The sequence below is a fragment of the Vanellus vanellus genome (genome assembly GCF_965231255.1).
Source record: "Vanellus vanellus genome assembly, chromosome: 1".
Lineage (NCBI taxonomy): Eukaryota > Metazoa > Chordata > Aves > Charadriiformes > Charadriidae > Vanellus > Vanellus vanellus.
Window position 1 is genome coordinate 137620533 of NC_138905.1, and position 24948 is coordinate 137645480.

A 24948-nucleotide genomic window follows, 5' to 3' on the forward strand; every position below is an offset into this window, starting at 1 on the left:
TTGGACAAAACATATTGTCATGCTGAGACACGGCTCTTCAAGGATTTTGAACATATTTTTTTCTTTCTCTGAAAGAGAGATTAAATAATAGTATATCTGAAATCTTACACTGCACTTCAGTTGTGTCATGAAAGATAGAATTCATATTTGATATTAATGGAGCAGGTGAAACGTGAAATGATATTTCTTTAATCTTTAATGAAATTTCTGGTTTTAGCATTTAGCTCATCTGTTCAGTGACACAGAAGAGCTAATAATATCACTGTTTTTGAAGGTTTCATTCACTACAGGCAGCCTGATTTTCTGAATCTGTAGGAGACTCTTTAGGTGCTCCAATGATGCATGAAAATAATAAAAATAAAAAAAATCCTGTGTCCTTGAAGCCCAGTAAGCAGACTTGGAAAGGTATAATTAAAAAAGAAATAAATGTCCCAATAAGCCACCACCCTGTAACAGATACGCAGTAGTTCAGAAAATAACAGTTCTCCAGGAATTAGCAGGAGCAACGGGGTCTCAAGAAGTCTTCAACTGAGGAGGCTCTATAGCTTGGTTACCACCTGTACATTCAACACTGAAAAGTTGAATGGTGCTTTCTGTAGCAAACTCTTTATTTGCTGAATGAATTAATTGATTTAAAATTTAATAATTCTTTTTGCAAAACCCTGTGAGATGGGAATGGTTACTAACGAAGCTGCAAAATTTTGTGGGGAGAAACTAGACTTTTCTCATGAGGCGTAGGATGTATAAATGAGGAAATGCTGTACATGACAAAAAGTTTTCTATCAGTTTATCTGTTGACGTTTGTCTCATAATTTCCCTCCAGATCCTAGCCACTTATCCTTCACTGCATGGCTGTCCCAGGGCCAGGCGCCAGGAAGAGCCTCTTCACTGAAAAGTGAGACAGAGAAGAAGCAAGGGGAGGTCCCAGAGGGAATGCGGGGGCAGCTCATGTGTCTGCGTGACCTGAGTGCTCACCATGGGCAGTGGCCAGGAAACAGGGAGCTACTGCGGAAAAGAAAAACATACGACTTATTGTTCCCTGTGGAAGACACAGAGAAGGCAGACTTACTGAATGCCTTCTTTTCTTCGGTCTTCACTGCTAAAGCTGTCCCTCACGAATCCCATACTCTGAAGGCAAAGGAGAAGGTCTGGAGAGAGGAAGATTTTCCCTCAGTTGAGGAGGACCGGGTCAGAGACCACTTGGCCAAGCTGGACATTCATAAGTCCATGGGCCCTGACGGGATGCACCCGCGAGTGCTGAGAGAGCTGGCGGATGTTATTGCTAGACCACTCTCCATTGTCTTTGAACGGTCCTGGAGAACAGGAGAGGTGCCTGAGGACTGGAGGAAGGTTGACATCACTCCGATCTTCAAAAAAGGCAAGAAGGAGGACCCAGGGAACTACAGACCAGTTAGTCTCACCTTTGTCCCTGGAAAAGTAATGGAGCGACTCATTCTGGATGTCATCTCCAAACACGTTGAGGAACAGGAAGTTATTGGAAGTGGTCAACATGGATTTACCAAGGGTAAATCATGCTTGCCCAATCTGATAGCTTTCTATGATGTTCTAACTGGTTGGCTGGATGACTTTAGCAAGGCTTTTGACACTGTCTCCCATAACATCCTCATTAGGAAGCTGAGGAAGTATGGGCTAGATGAGGTGACAGTGAGGTGGATTGAGAGTTGGCTGCGGGACAGAACTCAGAGGGTTGTGATCAGTGGCACAGAGTCTAGTTGGAGGCCTGTAACCAGTGGTGTCCCCCAGGGGTCAATGCTTGGTCCAATTTTGTTTAATATATTCATTAATGACCTGGATGAGGGAACAGAGTGTATCCTCAGCAAGTTCGCTGATGATACCAACTGGATGGGGTGGCTGACACCCCAGAGGGCCGTGCTGCCATCCAGCATGACCTGGACAGGCTGGAGAGCTCGGCAGAGAAGAACCTAATGAGGTTCAACAAAAGCAAGTGCAAGGTCCTGCACCTGGGGAGGAAGAACGTAAAGCACCAGTATAGGTTAGGGGCGGACCTGCTGGGAAGTAGCTCTGAGGAGAAGGATCTGGGGGTCCTAGTAGACAGTAAATTATCCATGGCCCAGCAATGTGCCCTTGTCGCCAAAAAGGCCAATGGAATCCTGGGCTGCATAGGGAAGAGTGTGGCCAGTAGGTCGAGGGAGGTCATTCTCCCCCTCTACTCTGCACTGGTGAGGCCACAACTGGAATACTGTGTCCAGTTTTGGGCTCCCCAGTCCAAGAGGGACAGGGAACTGCTGGAGCGAGTCCAGCAAAGGGCAACTAAGATGATTAAGGGCTTGGAGCATCTGCCTTATGAGGAAAGGCTGAGAGAGCTGGGACTCTTTAGCCTGGAGAAGAGAAGGCTGAGGGGAGACCTTATTAATGCTTACAAGTATCTAAAGGGTGGGTTGAAGGAGGATGGAGCCAGGCTCTTTTCAATGGTTCCCAGTGACAGGACGAGTTAGAACATAGGAAGTTCCGTTCAAATACACGGAAACAGTTCTTTACGGTGAGGGTGACAGAGCACTGGCACAGGCTGCCCAGGGAGGTTGTGGAGTCCCCTTCTCTGGAGATTTTCAAGACCCGCCTGGATGCAGTCCTGAGTAATGTGCTCTGGGCAATCCTGCTTTGGCAGGGGAGTTGGACTAGATGATCTCTAGAGGTCCCTTTCAACTCTGAAAACTCCACGATTCTGTGATTCCCTGAAATCCCTCCCACAGACACCTTCCAGTCTCCACACTCACTGATATACAGCCAGTGTCCCTTCTCCAGCCCAGCCTCTTTGGGGCTAAAGTAGATTATGCAATCTCTTAAGGTCATTCCCACCTTGACTTTCCATTATTTCAGCCTTTTTTTTTTTTTTTTTCCTCTAAGGGGGCAGCGCCGACCTTCTTAAAACAGAGGAACATTGGAGGACTGTCCAATAGATGCAGTAATATTCCCAAAAATCAGAGATGCTCTCCAGCACCCATTAAAGCTAGCTGGTAATGGAGCTAGTATAAACCTTGGCCATTCTCCCAGCTGACTATCCTAATAATGGAAATGCCCCTCTGAGTAAGTAGCTGATACTGGGGATCTGCCAGGTGATTTCCATTAAAAAGAGCAATTGGTGACAAAATCCTTGGTGGAGTCTTGCTTGTCTTCCTCAGAGCACCACTGGGATGAGCAAGAGGCGGCCCTTTCTCCACTCACTGTTTTCAGTTCTCCTTTTGTCATTAACACTTTTCTGAAATCTCTGCTCTTTTTGAGGTCTCTGCAAAACCTGCTTCTCTTTGCTTTCCAGCTACACTTTTTTTTTTGTTTTTCACACATAACGCTGCAAACAAATTCACCCTTTCACCCTTGCACGAGCTTGTAGAGAACCTCCCAAGCCTGCATGGCTGAGCTGGGGAGCAGCGCCATGTGTGGTTTGGTGTTGGTGGGTGGGTTTTCCTTCATCTGTCTTATTTTACAGAAGACCTGACTCACTTCTTCCATCCAGCCTGAAGGGAGAATAGCTGGTGAAGCCAGGAGGGCAGCTAGTAAACTCACCAGGTTGCAGTGGCCAGAGACGAGATGTGCATGAAGCAGATGCAAAAGCCACCGATGTGTAACCACGTGGCCATTTAACTGCAGTGTGAACAATAGGGCTTGGGCAACCTTAAAAAGGCAATTTGACCAAGTTGTGATGACGAGATGAAACCACTTTAATGTAGCCTCCTCTTGGACTGCTCCAGGGACCAACATTGCTCATAGCTTAATCTAGATTCCCACCGACCTGTCTGTTGCTGCCAGGCAGGACACCTTGTGCCCTGCAGGAGGCCTGAGAGGTTGGGGCTGCTCTTCCCTAGCACTGGTGCCATGGGGACCCTCCCCAGCTGCAGACAGGGCTTTTGGAGTCCTGCTGAGTTGCTGTGGCTCTTTTGCCAGCACCAGGCACAGGAAGAGGTTGAAGAGCTCTCCCCAGCCTTTTACTTCATGTTTCCCTTCTGATTTATTAACATCAGCTTGGATTTTAATTTGCAGGAAAGATGTACCTCAGTAGTACCCACAGTCACATTTTCTGCCAGGCTCTTCAAATGTGACCCAGAAACCTTATCAGAGAGCACTGGGCAGAGTGCCTCACCGCAGGAACATTTGCGTGCTGCCATTTGCAGGATGTCTGCACTGTGCCTCATCTATTTCTGACGATATATATATTTAATCCGTGGCAGATATTAGCAGATCAGACTTAGATTAATCAGGCTGAAGATAACTTTTGGACCTTTTCCACAACTAGGTCAGAGATAAATAAGGGAGATATTGTTCTGTGCTACAGCACCAGCAAGCACTGGGTAGCAGGTGAAATTTTCAGGGACATGAGCCAAAGAGATACTGTAATAAGATTAAGGGAAGCAAAGTGAAAGGGGGGTGTGTATATCTGCATGTGTGTGCGCAAATGCAATTCAAGCATTTCGATTTGCAGAAACCATTAATTTCCAGTGAAACTTTCTCTGCTGTTATAGCAGCAAATATGCAAATTTGATTTATGCTAAAAGATCCTCCTCTATTTCCATAGTGTCATAAAAACAGTCCTACCCACTGATATTAATACAGAAAGCTACAACTAGAATAACAATGCAGCCATTCAAAACCAAGGAATACTCCCTGCGTGTCAGGAATGGGCCTTACGTTTTGAGGCTTGGTGATGCCTGGAATAAATCAGCAAACACATGAGAATTAGTTCCTTTAAAAATAGAATAAGTCACATTTAGGATGTCTAATGTAAAATGTCACTGTAGGTATTAATGGGGCACTTCTTTTCTGCAAATTAAAAACTGAGCTGATGTTAATAAATTAAAGGAAGCATTAAAAAGCTCTTTAGCCTCTACCAGTGTCCCTTGGAAAAGGCCTCTGAAGCACTATTATACACACAGATTCTGATGAGAGGAAAATTTGGTTGAAATTCTAAATGATGTTTAGCAAATTCTTTGGTTTTGTTCTCACTTACTACACTTGCAACATCAGAAGGGTCATTGATGAAACTTCTCATTACGGTAACTCAAGGAAACAAAGTCACTGGGCTCCAAAGTGAAAACCAAACGTGCCATAACAGCAGACGGGTGAGATGCAGGCTGAGATCTTGCCCGTATTAAAGCTTTCACCACCAACTTGTAATGGCCCAGGTTACGTCCAAGGTCAGCATAAAAGTTTCTCTTGGTTTTTACTTGAGCTACTATAAGAGAAAAAAGATGCTTGTGTTTTGCTTTGCTCCTTACATGCGTTAGTGGAAAATCCTGATAGTCTTCCATGCAGAGAACATGCTTTTAGGGCTCTATTACAATGAGTGTAATACACATGGAAGAGGAACCCAATTTTCCTGCAGCAGGCAGCTTTTCCAGCTCTTGTTTTTTAAGCTAATGGCTCAGTAGCAGCCCTGCTCTCCACCCCTCCTCTGAAGAGCATCTTTGGCAACCCCTGGTAGTAGCCACACTGATGATGTGCCCCAGAGGGCAGAGTTCATTAGCTTATGACAGGAAAAATGCACTCACTCTCCTTTTCTAAAGGTTAATAACCTCATCATAGACATTTGTCCATGCTGTTCTTGCTGGTCTCACCCAAAAGCAGCCATACATGCTTCTAGCAGCTTCCCACAGAAGCCACCCCTTTAGCCCCACTCGCTACCAAAACCTTGCCAAGCAAACCCAATACATCTGTTTTTCAAAGGCACATCTGGATTGCTGTGCTCCGGGGACCCTGTGTGGCAAGCAAAGAGGACTTGCAGCTGAGAGAAAGGAACTGGGACTCTTTAGCCTGGAGAAGAGAAGGCTGAGGGGAGACCTTATTATGGCGTACAAGTATCTAAAGGGTGGGTTGAAGGAGGATGGAGCCAGGCTCTTTTCAATGGTTCCCAGTGGCAGGACAAGGGGCAATGGGCACAAGTTAGAACATAGGAAGTTCCATTCAAATACACGGAAAAACTTCTTTATGGTTCAGGTGACAGAGCAGTGGCACAGGCTGCCCAGGGAGGTTGTGGAGTCCCCTTCTCTGGAGATTTTCAAGACCCGCCTGGATGCAGTCCTGAGTCATGTGCTCTGGGCAATCCTGCTTTAGCAGGGGAGTTGGACTAGATGATCTCTAGAGGTCCCTTCCAACTCTGAAAACTCCATGATTCCGTGAATTGTCCAGGAGCCAAGAGTAAGGGTGGGATTTCCAGACATGCCCAGCCATGGGCCTGATCCCTCTGCTGTGATGTCAAGGGCAGCACTCTACTTCACCTTAGGGAAAATGGATTCATGCCAAAGCAAAGGGAGGGCGGAATTCTGTGAATCCTTCAGCCCATCTGTGCGAATGCATTTTCACTAGGTGCTGCTAAGGAACATATTGCCCCTGTGCACTCTCAGGGGTCCTGCTGTTTTTCCCAAGCAGTGGAAAGAGGAGCAACGCGTCCAGCTGCTGTTTCCCTGGCATGGCGCACACTGTCCGCTGGCCCCAGCAACCCACTCCGCTGAAAGCCCAATTCAGATATTCTTGTAAGCTGAAAAAGCTGTTTTTGGACCAGTTATACAGTCGTTCAGATGATTAGAGAGCATTTTATATTATTTGTCCCAGTAAAATCGTAGTTTTTAGCACAAGTAAAATGCTATCAGGATCCCCAGAATTCATTGCTTTTTTATTAATATTGCCTCACAGTGTTTCTCCATAGGAAAGATATTAATTTAGCATGTTTGTTTCAGTGGGAACTTAAAGAACTGCGTGTATGCATTTCACAAAGTCAATTTTCCTAATTATTATCTGAGATGCTTATTTTGACTCAAGTTTCTATTCCTCCTTAGAGGATACTGAAGAAAGTTAATCCACTCTGAATATTTTCCCTCCCAGATTATTTCTGCTGCTTAGCATTGGAAACGTATCCTTCATTAGGGACTGATCTAGAAGCTATTGAAGTCAATGAAGCACTTTTTTTTTTTTTTTTTCCTTCTGATTTCTGAGCACTGCATTGGAATTGGAAGTAAATTGCCTGGATGAGTTCATCTGGAACTGGTGAAACTGCTCTTGTTCTGCAGCTTAGCCCTAAATATGATGACATTTCATATTTTCCATGCAAAAGTAGGAAAAGCATCTTCAAATGGCATAAATATCTTCTTTTTCTCCTCCTGTCAAACCAGAGAAGATTAGTTTTTAAAGTAAAATCTCTAAGGGGCATTTATGGGGAAAGAGTGACTTTGCTCAGATTATTGTCCTAGGCAGGAGTTCCTCTAGGCAGCCTTGGGTTTGGTTTTCTAGTTTTCCAAAATATTGTAAGACATGAACTTCTATGTCAAAAAGCATTAGAATAAATTACTTTGAAAGTCTGGAGGAAACTTATTTTTCACAGATACTGTATTACAGATAATGAAAATGAATAGATTCATTAAAATTATTTTTGTACTACTTTGTGTAATGCAAATCTCATCCTACAACTTTTGTTTCTTTGTTCCTCAACATGTTCTAATTTTAAAGGAATAAGGATTAGAAAACTGTGCGTATAGTCTTTATGCCCACACATCAAATACATTTCTTTCTGTATTTAGAACTACGTTTCTAAATATAGAAATGTCAATACTATACTGGGTCAGATCTTTTGAACAAGTTCATGAAATATGACTTCCAGGTAACGCAGAATCTTGTTGCTGAGCCAAAGAGTGAGAGCCCTTTCTAGGAAACGCCTACGACTGTGATTTCAAAGAGTAATTCCAGATTCCTCCACAACGCTTTCAATAAGGTAAACGATGTAAGGCTGTAAGTTTTGGCTGGCACCTCACCTTTGGTTACCAGCTCCTGTGCCACTAATGTCAATGATAGGTTTGCACAAAGATGAAGGGCTGTAGCAGTTCAGCCTGCAGTAGGTGAATGTTATTCTTCCATCAGCTCTTTTCTATTGCCTTCAGCATCTCATGCTGGGGAATAAGGGAAGCAGAGTGAGAAAGTCTCAATGTGTGTGGATGAATGGGGTTGGCCCTTACTCCTCACCTCTACAGCACAAGAAAAAAAATCTGACTCCAGAGGCATCATGTATCCTGCGGTTGTCCCCCAGCCATTATGAATTGCCAGTATCTCATAGTGGAAACTCCAAAAGCCTCTGTTGCCACACCACCTAACACCTATGATTCAGTACATCACAAGTGATGGCTCTGCGGCCTGAAAAAAATAGGGAGACAAAGAAACAGGAAAAAGGAACAAAAAGAGATATCTTGTCTCATATTGCACTTTTTTTTCCCTTTCCTCCTATTGCAACAAGGGTTTTCTTAAAGATCTGTTTTATCAATTAGGCTTTATCATAGCACATGACAGCATCTATCTGGTGAGAGATGGCTAAACCTTTCTCCTCAAGTACTGAACCACTCAGGTCCAGCCTGTAACAACAGGATGCCAATGACCTGACCTGATATTGCATCCTTTAAAGACGTGCTTAAAGCTTTTTAAGCTTTCTTGATAAATAAGAAATCATTATAATTGTTTTATAGCTAAATGCAAGTAGTTTAAATGCCCTAGGTCTTCATTTTATCTTGCCAGCTAGAATTGTAACCTGCAGATTTTCCAATAAGTCTGGAAGCCCTTCAGAATTAATCCTGGGTCTCTTTCTCTCCATCCTGCTGTGTCTCCTGCTTCATGAAGGCTATTTGTTTGGGTCTCATTTTCTAAGCCATTCTTTTTCCTTCTGCAATAGTGTCTTGAAATGAAACTGCTTCACTATTTAACTCTGCTGCTTCTCTGAGTAAGAGGTAGCCAGTATTTCAGTCTCGCTTCTCTGATAACCTTACTGAGCATTTGTTTAGGAATGTCATGTCCTTCTGTTAGTCCTGTCACCTTTGTTATTTGACTTTTTATCTCCAGGCAGTTTCTCAACCAGTATACATCCTCCTGGTGCCAGCTACGTTCTCTGAGGAAATGTTCTGTGATACCCATCTGGTATCAAACTATCTCTGTTTGAGATGGTCCGTAGGCCATTGATTAGCCAAGAACTCTTCTCTGTCATGTGGCCATTACTAATTGGCACACTGGGTGGCCTTTTTCTGTTTATGTGCATCATTTATGCCCAAAATTTAGCCAGATAATTTTAAGATTAACAACTAATTGCCATGTAACTATAAATTCTGTCTGTCTTCAATAAGAGAGAGACCTGTAAGGATTCTGTGCACAGGTTACTCCCATGACTGGACCTAAGTTTACATACGAGGCAACAGCAGAGCAATATTCCCATGGATGCTGTCAGCATACTGCAAATCTGATCAGCAGAATATCTTTTAGCAAACTATTTAGTCAATGCTGGTAGCCAAGCACTGCAAAGCGTGCAGGTGAGTTTGTGATGTGGGTGCTGGAGGCAGACCAGCTTCAACTCAGAAAGGGGTATACAAACATCCATCAGCTGAGAACACTTTGGCATTCCTGTGGCAGTAGCCTGTGGTTGTATGAGGGAGCTAAGAGAAATAGGCTCTGACACTCATTAGCAACATATCTGTGCTCTGAGGATTAACATTAATCCTGGCATTACACCTTCGTTTAAACCAGAGTTTCTGGAATGAGGCGTTGGTAAAAGTGAGTTCTGAATGTTTGTGTACCAGTGAAGGCTCCTAACTTCCCACACAAATACAGCTTACAGCTGGGTGTCCTCATCCTGCCGGAGCTCATGGGTCTAGAGTTGCACTGAGGTTACCCTCGACTACATTATCTATTAAACAAACATGGTTTCACTGTAAAAATGAATAAAAGCAAATCTTACACTATAAAAATCATAAGTATTATGAAAGCTACATTATGATACCTACATTTGAGTCAAAAGCTCATTTTGCAAAGCAAAATAGTTTGGACAGTTGTCTTGGGTTCTCACTTTAACTTCTGGTTCCCCCTTCTGAAACTGTCAGTCACATCTGGATCCACAGTCCCAAGGAGATGAAGACGACTATTGCCACTTTTTTGTCACAGGTGTCAGTAACAGGAGAGTCCACAGAGATGAGGAGGATATGGGGAGATAAAATGCACAACTGGATTTTTACCATTAATTTATGTAACTGTTTGGGAGTCACACTTGTCAAGATCTCTAGATGACCTCCATGGTCCTGGGAGAGGAACAAAGCCTGGTACTTACAAGCAGCCATGTGGGGAGGGACAGGGGCATAGACATGGACACGGACACGAACACGGACACACACATGCAAATCCAGGCTTGGCCAGGCTATGGTACATGTATCCACAACCTCTCAGCAGAAGCTGGTCCAGAAGTCAAAGTGGAGAATGGGAAATGTATGTCTCTGCCACAACTCACTAAGGGAGGGGGAAACATTGTCTACCCTGTGCAGCTACAAGGTGTGGATTTTGGCCTCTCAAGGGAAGGGCAATGAACTGGATGCAGTTTAATTTCATTTTAAAGTCATCAGTTGTTACAATATCTACATGAGACAACGTATCATTCTACTTAGCAATCTCAGCATGTCCTTCAGTTCACCGAAGCGGCGAAGGTGTAAGCAAGTCAGGAGAAAGTTTAGGATACCCCCAAGTCGGGCACAGCACGTGTGAAGCGGAGGAGTGCTTCTCGCCAGGCACAGATGCCGTGAGCAGGGAGCAGCGTGCCTCCTCCCCCAGGCCTGGCTCTGCAGACGCAGATGTTCTGCAAATGCTCCACACATACCCCGGCCACACCTCTGACACAGTCCTTGACATACTCCCAGCGGTTGCCACAGCCCCTTTGCTGCAGGACAGGTAGCACAATTTGGCGTGCTAAGCCAGGTCAGCAGAAGGTTGCTTTTCACCCTTTTTCTGCTGATTGAGCAGTGGAAGAGCTGAGCCCTGGTGCGAACAGCCCTGCTGCTGCAACTGAAGAAAAGAGTGAAGAAATGTTAGTACCACATTTAACTTTATTGAAATTGAACAAATACCTTTTTTAATAAATCCTTTTACAGCAAGTGTAAAATTTTAATGTTTGATTCATCTTATGTTACAGGTTGTCTTCTTCTGTGTAAGCAAAAATACCATCTTTTTTTTTTTTTTTTTTTCATTTTCTACTTTAAAACATGTAGCAAGGATTTGAATAATGCAGATCTGGCACCAAAAGGTAACAGGTTCTGAAAATCACAGTACAGTTTTAAAAGTCTTAGGTTAATTAATGATATTTAAAATGATAGCCACTTTGAGTAAAGATATAAATTAGAGGTCTGTAAACAAGTTGTGTTTACCTATAGAGCTATTGATTGCAGCTACAATGAGAGCAGTAATAGAAACTCAATGCTAAACTGAGCTACACCTTTGAGGAAACAAGTTCTTACTAAGTAGTGTGGTACAGGGTAGCACAATAGGTAAAATACAGTTTGGCACCTCAAGTTGCATGTAAAATCAGCAGAAAGAAAATGAAGTAAGTGCACTGTCTTCCAACAAAAATAAACCGGGCAGTTTCACTGGTTTTGGAGTGTCAACTATCAAATAAATCACACGACACACAAGTTCAACCCCAAAATTACAATTCTAGTAAAGCAAGATAATATTAAAATGCACACCCACAAGGATAGTAAAGTATAAATCTTTTTTTTTTTCCTTTTTTTTTTCCTCTCCCCTATCAGTAGAAATAATTTACAACCCACAAAAGGACTCCTTGGTGAAACCACTAACTACAGACATGGTCATGGAATGTAGCTCAGTAGACTTGTTTCAAATAGAAAGGCAACAATATCCTGAAAAAGTTTGGTCCTCTTATAACTCACTGTACTGTAGCCATCACAGTCTCTTGGTAGATGTTTTAGGAGAATTGTTTGTTTTCTGATTCTCTTTTGTTCTGAAAGATAATATCTTGGTGATAAAGTTGGGTAAAATTTGGCCCCATTTACAGATGTTTGATCAATGCTGAATCTGGAAGAACAACACTGAGAGTACATAGGGGGAATCTTTATTGACTGGTCTCACGGCATATTTTTTCATGCAATCACTTTTCCATCTATACTTCATTTCCTCTTTGTTCATTTTTTTCTTCAGTGTTCTTGCGGGGGGGGGGGGGGAAGCCTTAGTCCAAATGACAGAAAGACATTTCACTGTTTATTTACATGTGGATCACTTTGGCTAAGAAGTCCCGGCAAACCAGAGTTGCCTATTTCTTGTGAATGTCCTCATGCCGTATAATTTTGTATGTAATCCAGTAAAAGATGTTGAAAATGAGGAAGGCGAGGGGGAATGCAGCGCGGGATATTGTATCAATCCTTTTTGCACGGTCAACAAACTTCTTTTTGATGGAATCTGAATCCTTTGGTGGTGCCGGAGGTGGGTTGGGTGGAGCAGCCTTGACTGCTGTGCCATCTTTGACTTGGAGACAGTGACCCATGCCGTAGCCACTGAAATTGAATCGACTGTCACGAGCAACTTCATCTTCCTGGGGGATAAAGAAGACAAATAAGAGACATAATGACCTGTCTATCAAGCATACCACATACTTAAGTAGTTGAGGTGCACCCCTCCAAAGCACCTGAGCAAATTAGCTGGTTAAGCTACAATACAAAGGGCAGGTTTCAAAGACAAGCAATCAATTAAAACTCACATAAAAATACAAGGAAATTAGGTGACTGCCAGTGTTTGTGAATCAGAGCTTTAATTTCTCTATGACTAAATCAGTTGCCCTGAGCAGGAGGCTGTATCCTGACCCCGTAGGGAAGAGATCTGGCTCCACAGGTTTCTCATCGCTCTCCTTGGGCTTGTTGTGAGGAGGAAACATGGTCACCCTGGGAGCAGAGAGCCTGCTGCGGGCAGGTTGAATTGAATAACCCAGAGATCCAGGGGCCCGAGCTCGTGGCAATGTGTATCCATGGCTCAATCTAACCTCTGCCTTGCACCTCTGTCTCTGATCTACAAAAAAAGGATAGAACATGGTTCCTTCTTGCACTCTCTGACAATCAATACTTCAAAGCACACTGGGCACTTGGATTTAGGGGAAACTGGGAGTTAGGTGCAATAGCGTGAGCTAATGTAGCACCATCTTGCAGAAATTCATTCTATCTCTTGTCTGAGTGGGTAATATTTGTTTTTGGAGAGGTGAGTAACTACCACTGAACTTTATCACCACGATAACTGTGTGATGAAAGCTTTGTGACTGTGCTGGTAAATTCTCACTGCCATTTCTCCTGTCTGCTGGCACAATAATACACAAGTTAACAGTTACTGGCAGCCCTCCATGAAGGATTCAAAACCAACAAACAAGCAGCTCTACCCTTTTTCATTCCAGCAGGGATGAATTGTAGGCCCAGCAGCTTGCCCTAGTTAAAGACCTTCTCTTTGACCGACAAATACTTCATTGTTGACTTAAAATGATCACTTCTCGGGCTCACGAGGAGCCCGCTCCCTCGCAGGGAATACTCCCTCATATCTCTCACTAAACCACAGCCTTCTGATCTTAACAGAGAATGAGAGACCGCAAGAAAAAACATCACAGCAGCAAGATATTGAATAAGGAGTATATTTGCTGAACTTGGGGGTGGGGAGGGAGGATAATTTACACCTATTCAGGATGTAAATCACTGCTCCTTCGCAGAAGTGCCTCTTTCAATAATTGCATCTTTCTTTCTCCCCAGCTCCAGCATTGGAGTTGAATGTATCACCAGACTTGCTCTCCTTGCCTTGGAGCTGACACGTAAATGTGAATAACCAGTAGTGTGATCCAAGGCTACCAAATGAGAAATAGCGACTCTGACTGCTTATGACATTGAGTATTTATGGAAGGAGGATAGGCAGTAAACAGTGCTTTGGAGCCCCTGTGATTTCAGCTTGAGGACTATTCTACAGTGGACCTGTGAGCAGGTGGAAAATCATGGTATTGCAAGCCTGTTTGAGCACTTATCCAGGGTTTATATCCCTTTCATTTCAAAAGCTCACCATCATTAAGAAAAAGAAACATGGCCCTCTCCTTTTTGAATTTAATTTTTTTTACAGTTTTCAGTCCCTCTGTGAAAACTGAAATTCTGCTTGTCCTAGTGATTATAAATACATAAATTATTTTAAAGATGAATCCACTGAGACCTAAGTTCTGCATGGCCTTATAGACACAGCTTCTCTTGCATGACTTAATAACACCACAAAGTCCCCCAATAGTACAGGGAGCTGCCTTCCCCACAGCACTTTGCCTTTTACTGAGTTTGAAGGATAAAATGCATGTCCAGGACATGAGAGGTGATTAAAAGAGTAACAGATTTTCAGCAGCTGTGTTGCCATATGTATTTCATTCATTTTTAAAAAATTTAATTTCTGTTACTCGTGAGGGACCTATGGGAGGAAAGAAAATGTACTGAACTCAATGCAGGGCTTGGAGAGTCCCAGCTTCCACTGTGCCCTGCTGGGTTACAGCTTTGTCCGTGTGGGGCTGAGCAATTAGCCTTCAACATCGCAGCCCTGCTTTTGTGCTTGCATTGTTGCAACTCGACCTCGAAGCCATCTGAGATTAGGGACAGGGATGTTTAAATCGCATTCTTTCAGGTCTTCAGCACCCGACCTTCAGCAGTAAGGAGCCACTCATTTCCCAAAGGGATTTAGAGCCCTGTCTCCCTCCCACAGACAGTTGGCTGTGCCACTTCTTTCTCACAAAACCCAGAGGGAAGTGTGACCAGTTCCCATGTTAGTTTTTTATTTAGGACTGCAGTAGATGCTGATTTACCCTGGATACAAGAGGTACAGCATTCACCTGGGGTATGAGGAGCATGTGCTCGGTTTCCTTCTCTGTTTGAGCAGATTTGAATTTCCTTCTCCCTGATAAATCTCTGGTTTGGTTTGTTACCTCTTCTCCCAACATGGAGCTGTTTGCTGGTTGCAAAAAAAGTGTGTATTTATGTAGCTTTTTTTTTAAACTTTATCAGAAAACCCTTTTCCAAAGACTAAATAGTTAATTGAGAGAATGGCACTGTGTTTCTACTCTGCCACTTGTTTCTGTGTTTGATGCTACACTCTAACACAAACTTAGCACTAGAGACACCTAAGCTGTAGTGGTTGCGATCATCTAAGTGCCACTGGAAGCAAGCAAAGCCACAGTCCTTACAGCCCCACCTCTAGCCCTGGAGGTGCTGCAGCTCCATAACCACCACGCCATTTTCAGCGGTAAAATCCCCCAGGAGCCCCCAAAAGGGCTTTTCAGTCTGGCACCTGCCTGCCCTCTGAGCACTGCCAGCATCTGCAGTCTCACAGGCCTGACCCCATCAGAGCTTTCCCACCCGATCAGACATCACCTGAAAGACCTCAGGGTGGTGAGGTCTCTGCCCTCTCTGATGAAATTGGCCAATAGTATTGAAAATTAACAACAAAACTCTGCAGAGCTTGAGATCCATATTTATGTGCTAGGAGGATAATTTTCCCATGAGACTGCAGTTGGGTATGTGTTCTTTTGGTCCACTGAGCCCTTAAACTGGTTCCACCCAAAATGACTCAGAAGGGACAGAAAGGTTTCCTCCCTGCTGCTGAAGGGACCTGGGGGTCAACCCAAGTGCTGGAACTTCATTGTCCACGCTGCTTGTGGGTTAGCTCACTTTGGCGCAGACCACGTCAACAAGGTTCCTCTGAGACAAACCTGTTCCACCAGGGACTGGTGGCACTGTAGGCGTGAGCCATGTGGTAATAGATGGTCTCAGGAACAATAAAATCCTGGATGTGATTTACCTTAGCAGTACAGATGTAGCTAAAAAAGACGTCTCTAAAACACCATGATCTTATGGCAAAGCTACAATTTGACGTTTCACACGATCTTCCATCATTATTACATATAAAGGATTTTGGGGAATAGCTACAGAGAAAGAAAACCAAATTTAGATCCTTTAACAAAGAGAACCCCCCCTTTTTTTTTTTTCATGCTTCAGTATGTGAGATAAAGAACTGACCTTCCTTGACATAGTGGATTTGTCTTCCTTTAACCTAGAGGCTTGGTGAATTACTAGGCATCCTACCTAGGGAACCCTCTGATGTGGTTGTAGAGTCACTCTTCATTCTGACGGTCATATTCAGTTCACATCATCTGACGTACCCTACCATGGAGACTCATCCAAAGGCAGTCTTCAGCCTATGCTGTTCACTAGCTTAGTCACTGGTTAAACAGTGCAAGTGACTTTCCAAACATTTCTACTATTCTTTCAATCAGATTACACGCAAAACTCACATTCATTTTAAACCAGACATGATCTCACTTGCTTAAATCCCAGGCTATTTATGTTTTTACAGATTTTAAAACCAAAACCAGCAGCTGGAAGTCACTGCACAACAACTAGAGCGGCAGAATCCACTGCCATTGAAGTCATTAACTTTATCCTTCTAAAGGGATGTGAAGTTAGTCTTGCCTAATACGTAGTCATAACTCAAATCTGTCCTTGATAAGTCATGGGGAAAAGGGTCACAAGCTAGGATGAGAAAGAAGAAAGAAATAATAGTAAGATGAAAGTGTTCTTTTGCTGGTTTCCTCTGAGATGTTCACACTCCTGAGTATTTTAGAAGAATTATCCTCTGAAAACTAATTACATTTCCTGAGATTTGAGCAAATGCTTTCTATAAATGCTTTTTCAACAGCATAGGTTTATGTGTATTATCTTATGGTGTCATACTGAACATGCTTAAGTGTTGGCTGTAAACAATTTTCATCAAACAAGAAATACATTTTTTCTCAATATTTAATTTCCCTTTATGAATTTAATCATTTTGTGTGCTTTTACAAAGTAATAAAATTAAATTCTCTTGACTTAGTTTTACAGTAGGCAACATGTAAATCAGGGGGGGTATGTTTCTGACATGATTTTCTTTCTTCATCTTCCGTCTTCGTAAAGCTTTTATTTCTACTTCATCTGACCTATCACATGATTTATACTACCAAGTTCACACCAAAGCAATCATGAACGGGAAAAACACTTTAGAAAACCTTGTCCGTTCACCGTCTTGCACGCCCAGCTTTCTGTACAATGCATTCTGAAGTGCTGTGCCCTGACCATTTTTAAATACTTAATGTCATCATTGACTCAGTTTTAACAATGAGGAAAATGAGAGCGGCTGGCTTCAAACAGTGTGTTTAATTTACTCACTGATGTGATTTATTCATTTAATTTTGCTACTCTTTTTCCAACATATGGTGGGCAAATGATTTAAAATACTATCTGGTTTAATTAAATTTCAAGGACATAGGAGATTAATTTTAGGTATAGGGTAGAGAACATCAGGGAAATTTTCCTTTTGGCATTCATAAGCACAAAGTTAGGAAACCACAATAAATTCAGACTTGAATGCAAAATGGAATCAATAGGAATTAGACACCAAAATAGCTTTTGAGACTTCATTCCTAAATCATCTTTATGAATTTGAGACACCTCTCATCTCTCACTACTTTACATAATTCACAGTGTGCTTTTACAAAGACAGTTGTGCTCACATGGTTTCAGTTCTCAGGAGTCATTGAGTATGTGGATGAAGGTGGTTCAGCTGAGAAGCATGCTTGGACTTTCAAATCCTCTTTGGCTTCCCACAGAAGTTTCTTACAAAGCTAAATTGGCAGGACATGAGAGGGAAGGTCCTTTCATAGATTAAGCGTTTAAAAGGCAGTAATGGAGTTTAGGAGTAAAAGATCGATTTCCCAACTGAGGGATTCGCTGGAGGGGATCCCCAAGCGTCTGTGCAAGAACCAGTAAAAAGGAAGAGATTTATCAATGAGCTGGGACAAAGGTTCCCAAAGGAAGGTATGCAGATGAAACAGGCTACTCAAAGTGGACAAATCTAACCCAGACTTCCAGAATGATTTCTAAATGCTGAGTGACTCAGTAACAAAATGGCAGTAAGTAGAATACAAGATTGATAAGCGCAAAGTAAAGCACATTGCAAAAGATAACCCTAATAACATGTAGGCAGTAATGGGCTCAAATTTGTTTCTTTCTTGGGGGGGGAGTATGGGGAATTCCCAGGTAGATGATTCCCATGTACATGGTCATAAATTCATAGAATCGAAGAATGGTTTAGGTTGGAAGGGACCAACCCCCCTGCCATAGGCAGGGACACCTCCCACTAGACCAGGTTGCTCAAAGACCCATCCAGCCTGGCCTTCAACACTTCCAGGGACGGGGCATCTACAACTTCCCTGGGCAACCTGTTCAAGTCCCTCACCACCCTCAGAGTGAAAAATTTCTTCCTAATATCTAATCTAAATCTACCGTCTTCCAATTTGAAGCCATTTCCCCTCGTCCTATCACAGCATGCCCTTGTAAAAAGTCCCTCTACATCTTTCTTGTAGGTGCCTTTCAGACACTGGAAGACTGTTATAATGTCTCCCCAGAGCCTTCTCTTTTTCAGGCTGAACAGCCCCAACTCTCTGTCTGTCTTCATAGAAGAGGTGGTCCAGCCCTCTGATCATCTTTGTAGCCCCCCTCTGGACCCACTCCAACAGGTCCATGTCCCTCTTATGTTGAGGGCTCCAGCGCTGGATGCAATATTCCAGGTGGGGTCTCATGAGAGCAGAATAGAGGTCAATATTAATAAATGGAAGGAAAAGGAGTAGGTTATTGTGGTTTTTTGTATATTTACATTTTTTTTTCAAGGCAGGAAATAGGATAAAACAGAATGACACTATGAGGGAGAAAGGAAGAACTTATTTTTTAAAAGGAGGTTATCTTTCATTTACCAGTGTAAATCACTGTGTGAGAACATTTCAGAGGATGAAAATAGCACTATAGCACAGATTCATAGGCCCGTGTGCAGCTATTGAAAGTGCAAAATAGTTCGTGCAGAATTGAACCCTTGGTTGATCATTTGCAGAAGACAGAAAAGGCCTTCTAGGTTTGTCTTGGAGCTTTTGGATACAATTTGTCTCAATATCCATGCCAGACCACTGCTTGAGAAAATGATCCTGGAACAGACACCATTCCTTCTCACCAAATATGGCATGTCCTATGGGAATTCACGTCTTCCACCTCTTGATAACATGCTGGAAGCTGAAGATAATGTTGAAAATGTCCTGTATTTCCACTAGTTTTTGGTACTTTGAGAGCAATTTTTTTCTCTTCACATAGTTCTGCCTTGAGCCTAAATTCTGCTGATGCTGAAAGGGATGACTCTTACATAGTGCCCTGGTTTGAGGTAAAACAGAACTAATTTTCTGTTCAGTAATGTTACTTTACAGCTAAGCCTCTTCTAACTAACTGAACTCTCTGAAAATCTCTGAAATTAACAGCATATTGTGGAGACACTGTTAGTTCTCAGAATGATAAGACCTGATTCACTGTAATTTATGCCAAGGAATGGTATGCAGAGAGGCTCTTGCTTATACTTACTGCTATAACAGCCAAGGCAGCTCACTTGGTTATTTGCCCCATTGGAGGGTCAGAAGCAGAAAAGCATAAAGGGGTGGACGGGACAGGTGACCCAAAAATGACCAACAGGGGATTCCATCCCGTCTGCCTCATGCTCAGTATGAAAGCTGAGGGATCAAAGGGTCAGCTCTCTCTCTTCAATGGCCAGTGTCCGAGGCGGACTCTGTCTGTTCGTCGCCTTTGATCCAAATCCCTGCATTCCTGAATCCAAGTCTGGAATCCAGTTCCTGTCTGTCACTGAGTCCAGTCTCAGTCCCAGTGCCTGCTGGTGACATGATCATAATCCTGGGAGCTTGATACTGGTTTTGTATCTATTGTATCTATTTCATTATTTTCTTGTTATTTTATTGTTAATATTTCATTGAAGTAGTTTAGTTCCTTCTAAACTCATGAGTTTCTTTCTTTATCTCCCTCCTCTCCTTGGAGAGAGAGGTGGGGGAGAGCATCTGTCATTCATCTCAGTAGCCAGTCCAGCCCAAACCATGACACATAGCAAAGTCATACATACCAGTTCCTTAGAAGGGAGGAAAAAGTGAAGTTGGAGCAAGCTCTGGCAGTATTTGGTAATAAAGAGTCATTAACAGACTCCTCTGATTTGTTCCACCCCGAAGAGCCCTGGATCTTGGCTCGCCTACACCAGATGCCATTCCCACTCCTCCTTAATCAAGGTTTCATAGGAGCAAAAGGCGATGTAAAATTGTCAGTTTCTCACCTCAATCCTGCCCAAAGTATAGATCAAACACATCACAGAATTTGGCCTAAGTATTGTTTTTTCTAAATATTCACCAAGGTGTCTCATCAAAAACATAAGCAGCCTCTGACCAATCCCACCGTGTGATGCTGCTCCATCAGGACCGACCATTCTGTGTACGATAGTGGCATTCACCCTTCTTCTACCTCTCTTAACACCAATCTTCCTCCTCACTGAGGTTTGTTTTTTCTCTCATTTAGACACTCATGCCTGATAAAATCTAAGTAAAACAGACCTTGTATTATAAATAGAACCGACATTTTAATTAACAGAAGAGAAATTGGTCATTGTTGTCTTCTGTAAGGGATTCCAGTGGACAAATTTAGGTCTGTTTTAGAAAGCTGTGGTTAATAATAACTCCTGTCTCCAATAAACAGCATAAGAATCTCTGAAGCATGAGTGATTTACTTAGTTATTCTGTAAGAACAGCAAGTGAACTGTTGTTAATACAATAATGAAATGGTAGTTAATGTGGCTTTGCCCTCTTCAAGCAGGAATTGAACATTATCCAACCGAAAGAGTAACATAATTTAAACATGGTGTGAACCAAAAATATTTTCCTGGCTTGAAATATCTTTAAGTGGAATCTAAATTTTTGAAGGATTTCTTTCATAATAAATATTATACAGTCAGTAAGGGTGATCAGTTTGCTACCAAAAAAAAGATTATCTTTTTTCTTTAGTAAAGCAAGACTTCCTTCTCTCGATTTTGCAAACATAGTTAATGTAAATTTCTTATTCAACTTCATGTTTTATATATAATATAATTAATATTTTAATTTTAGGGGAGGGAGAACCAGATGAACTGCTGTTTTGCACAGCATCATAAATGTTATGATAGAGTTATAGCTCCTAAATAACAGCAGATCTGTTCCTGACGCAGTGTCTTGGTTTCCCTTTGTTTTAAATGAAAGTAATACTTTAGAATAGTCAGACCCAGTGATCTGAGTGTCCTATAGACATCATCTGCCTGGATATTAAATCTTTTCAGGACAGTGAAGTCTGGAGACTTGACTGCACTTGGATAACTCTTCTGCCAGTCTCTCTCTGAGGAAAGCAGAGGCTGGCCAGTTTTTCAGTGGGAATGGCACATTAGTCTGTTTTACATCAGACAAATACAGGTTAATGACCTAGATTTGAAGGATAATCTGCTCTGACCAGAAATCTGTCAGATACAGGGCAACTAATTTCTGCTCACGCTGTCTGCGTGCAAGGCTGAGCAAACTGCGAAGCTAGTGTTTAAATATGTGACTATAGCAGCTAGAACATGGAATAGTGGCCAATGGGCACATCAAAGCAAAATAATGTAAAGCGGGACTATATTTGCTAAAATTTTTAAAACCTCAAAACCCTAAAACACCGAGGGAAACGTACCTAAAATTCACCTTTCCTGCTTTCTCTGGCTCGCTGCAAAACCTCTGGCCCCAGGGGAGATGAGAAGGGGCACAAGCAGACTCTCACCTGCCCCCTGTTGGCAGCTTTCGAGCCCCAGCCTCAGACTTCGGCGCTCTCCTGCCCTGAAACCTGCTGCAGGACCACCACCGCCCGGCAAGTCCCATCCTGGGACAAAGGCACACACTGCCCCAGCTGCGTGATGGGGCTTGGGGAACCTGCCACCCCAGCACTTGGGGCAGCCGAGCTCACAGCCCCCAGTCACGGATGGGGACATCTGAGTGCCCGCCACCCCGGAGATTTTTCCCATCGGGTTCTCTGGTGCTTTTCTCCAAGCAGGTTTAAATATTTGGCGGAAGAACGTTTTTACTGCACCTTTGGGAAATTTCTCACTGGTCTCTGCCTCAGCTGTAATCATCTTAGATCACTTTATTAGAGCACCCTTGTGCCCTGACGGTGGCATCTCAGAGTAGCTCATTTTTTAAACAGTCAAAATTAAAAAAAAAAAAAAAAAAAAAAGTGTATATGTGCGTACAGGGCCCATAAATGGCACTTGTGATTTGATCATGCAGATTACCCTCCAGAACAGTGTATTGCAGGGGATTTGTTCAGGCTCGTGTTTTGATTACCTCAGTTCCCTCAGTTTTTGGGGATGATCTGCAGCCCAGCCAATGGCAGGCCAGGGACAGTGGATGCCATCCTCCTCACCCGGGCCAGGACTGGGGACAAAGCACTGGGATCTGTGGCATCCATGCCCCTCCCTGGAGAAGGGGAAAGGGGAAAGGGGAAAGGGGAAAGGGGAAGGGGAAGGGGAAGGGGAAGGGGAAGGGGAAGGGGAAGGGGAAGGGGAAGGGGAAGGGGAAGGGGAAGGGGAAGGGGAAGGGGAAGGGGAAGGGGAAGGGGAAGGGGAAGGAGAAGGGGAAAGGGAAGGGGAAGGGGAAGGGGAAGGGGAAGGGGAAAGGGAAGGGGAAGGGAAAGGGGAAGGGGAAGGGGAAGGGGAAGGGGAAGGGGAAGGGGAAGGGGAAGGGGAAGGGGAAGGGGAAGGGGAAGGGGAAGGGGAAGGGGAAGGGGAAGGGGAAGGGGAAGGGGAGGCTTTTTCCCTCTCTGCTGATGGATTCTCTCCTTCAAGCCAGTTGCTACAACAAACATCTACAACAAACCCCAACAAACACGGAGGGAGATTACCAGAGCTTTCTCAGACAGACTTCATGCATTTAATTTATGCAAATACTGCACAAAACAAATTAAATATTGCAAATAATATTAATAATTTAAATTCTGCACCTAAAAATAGTCAAGAATATCTGAATAATCTTAAAGTGTTCACATGCAAATTTTATAAGTTTTGTGGGAGTTTTGTTTTTTTTTCTTGAGGAGACAAGCCAACTGATAAATAAATGCCTTCCTTTTCCAGTTATCAGTTCTTAATACCAGACTTCCAATAAATAATGTTTTTGGATCAGTTTTCTTATCTTCTATTACAAAATTAGCCTTTCTGGCTTTGCATATCATTTAGTTCTTGTTGTTAGCCAAGATCTCAATCCGGATTTCTCTAGCTGTTTTTACATAGCTCTGAAGCGTGATTGGGTTAAACAAAGTATTACCAGCTATCTGCACTTCAAACTTGTTTCTAAAATTAAATTGCTGCATCTTGACTGTTTGGATATATTAGAAATTTACTACACAAATAGACTTCTGTATTTTCATTTTGATTTGCTTCTGTAAGGGTCGCTCTATAAAGCTTTGATATTATTTATTCACAGGAAAATAAACATTCATCATGAGGTAAAAATCAATGGCACTCAATGCTATAGCAACTTGATACTGTAATCTTTACACAGAATTGTTGTGGGGTTTTTTTCTTATCTTAATAAACCCACAAATCCTATGAGGTCATTGGAAGCATGCATACAATGGAAATGAAATAAGATTTCATTTAAAATGTGTTTGATAGGGTGTTTTTTTTTACTGTATTGCACGCACACACATATATATACACACTCACACAGTCTGTATGCACCCACACATGTAGATATGTGTACATACATATACATGTGGGCATCTACTTGATTTAGTAATCTAATGCCTTTTGTATTCCCTAAAGGCACTTGTTAGTGGGAAGCCCACCTAGTGAGGTTTTTTTTTATTGCAACTTAGAGTAAGGAGATCTCTCCAGAGTATTTATCAAACCGCAAACTCCATTTTGAATAACTTCTCAAATGCTAATATTTCTGTTAGTTTTTCCCCTTCAGACAAGAACACTGTTCTGAGGATCAGGGATACAGAACACATGGGCAAGGGTCATTAAACCTTCCCAATCCTCTCTGTCCATGAACAGACTCTGTGGTGGGATGCTGGCACCTCTCCAGGAGGACCATCTGCCCAGACCAGTATCTAAGCAACAGATGGCCTGGTAGTGCACTTTTATTACTTGGCAAAACTGATTAAAAGATAAACTGAAACAATGGATTTAGCAGCATTTAAGAAAAGTCAGTCCTGAGAAGTATAGGCAGGTGAAACGTGGAAGGATGGCTGTAGCTGTGGGAGAGGTATTCTTGCAAAGAGTATTTCAGACACTCATCTGAACTCCAGTCTTGCTCAAGAATATTGAGGAAAATGGAAGTGTCCAATTAATTTATCTAGAGGAGAGAGTGCAAGAATAACACCAAAATAAAGGGTCACTATGCCAGCAGCCTTCTTGAAATGTGCATGTTGTATGTTTTATCTTTTATGTGTCACGGAGTAATTCTAAATCAGTGTTTGCAGTGCTGGAGCTCTGGAGAAGCCTGACCTTTGGTATACTGAAGACATCAGGACTCACTGTAAGGTCTTAAGATCACTGGAACTTGAGGTCCTACTTTTGTCAGCGGATAACACCCAGGGAAGGAACATGTTCAGAAACTATGCCAATAAGTCAGACTGAAGCAATGCAGTAGCCCTCCCGAGATGAAGGGAGACCTGGCAGGACAGGTTTCTACTTCATTTGCCCCTCAACAGCCTCATGAGTACCAGGCAGGGGTGATCTACCAGGACCAAACAACATGATGGGTTTGGGGGCAGGCTAAATGCTGCATAGTAGGATATCATGCACTCTGCATGTTTACAATGAGTGGGCGTTAACCTGATTTGTTTGTCCTCTGAGCTGGAAACTTGAACGGGGTCTTAAAATCACTAACGTGAAACACAAGCAAATTGACAAAGGAAATAGTATTCGATGGCCACTCTTGGCCCTTTTGCTTCATGGTCTCCTTCCTTCTGCACCCAACTCTTGTCTTCTTGACTCTTTTTCTGCTTTTTCCTACCTTACATTTTGCCTCACTAATTCTCAGTTCTGATCTCACCTACCTCTTCTTTGATGCTTTCGTCTTCACTGATTTCCAAATATATGACCTCCACTTTCTGCTTGCAAAATTCAGTTCCTGCTTCACCCCTCTCTGCTCTGGCCCCTCTCTGCTCTTTAGGGATAAATTCTCTTCCTCCAAAGAAAAGACAAATCATAAAAGTAGAT

The 24948-nt window shown here is 42.8% G+C and overlaps 1 protein-coding gene across 2 annotated transcripts in view; it reads right to left on the minus strand.

Moving 5' to 3' along the window:
• Positions 1-12085: 12085 nt before the first annotated feature.
• The window catches only part of GLRA2 (glycine receptor alpha 2), a gene marked incomplete at both ends in the record, with an annotated part of 134352 nt that continues 121489 nt past the window's right edge, over positions 12086-24948 (minus strand). For both annotated transcript variants that reach the window (XM_082483790.1, XM_082483791.1), the window contains one exon: positions 12086-12364. In XM_082483790.1, coding sequence (XP_082339916.1) covers positions 12086-12364 — 279 coding nt within the window. The remainder of the gene's footprint in view (positions 12365-24948) is intronic.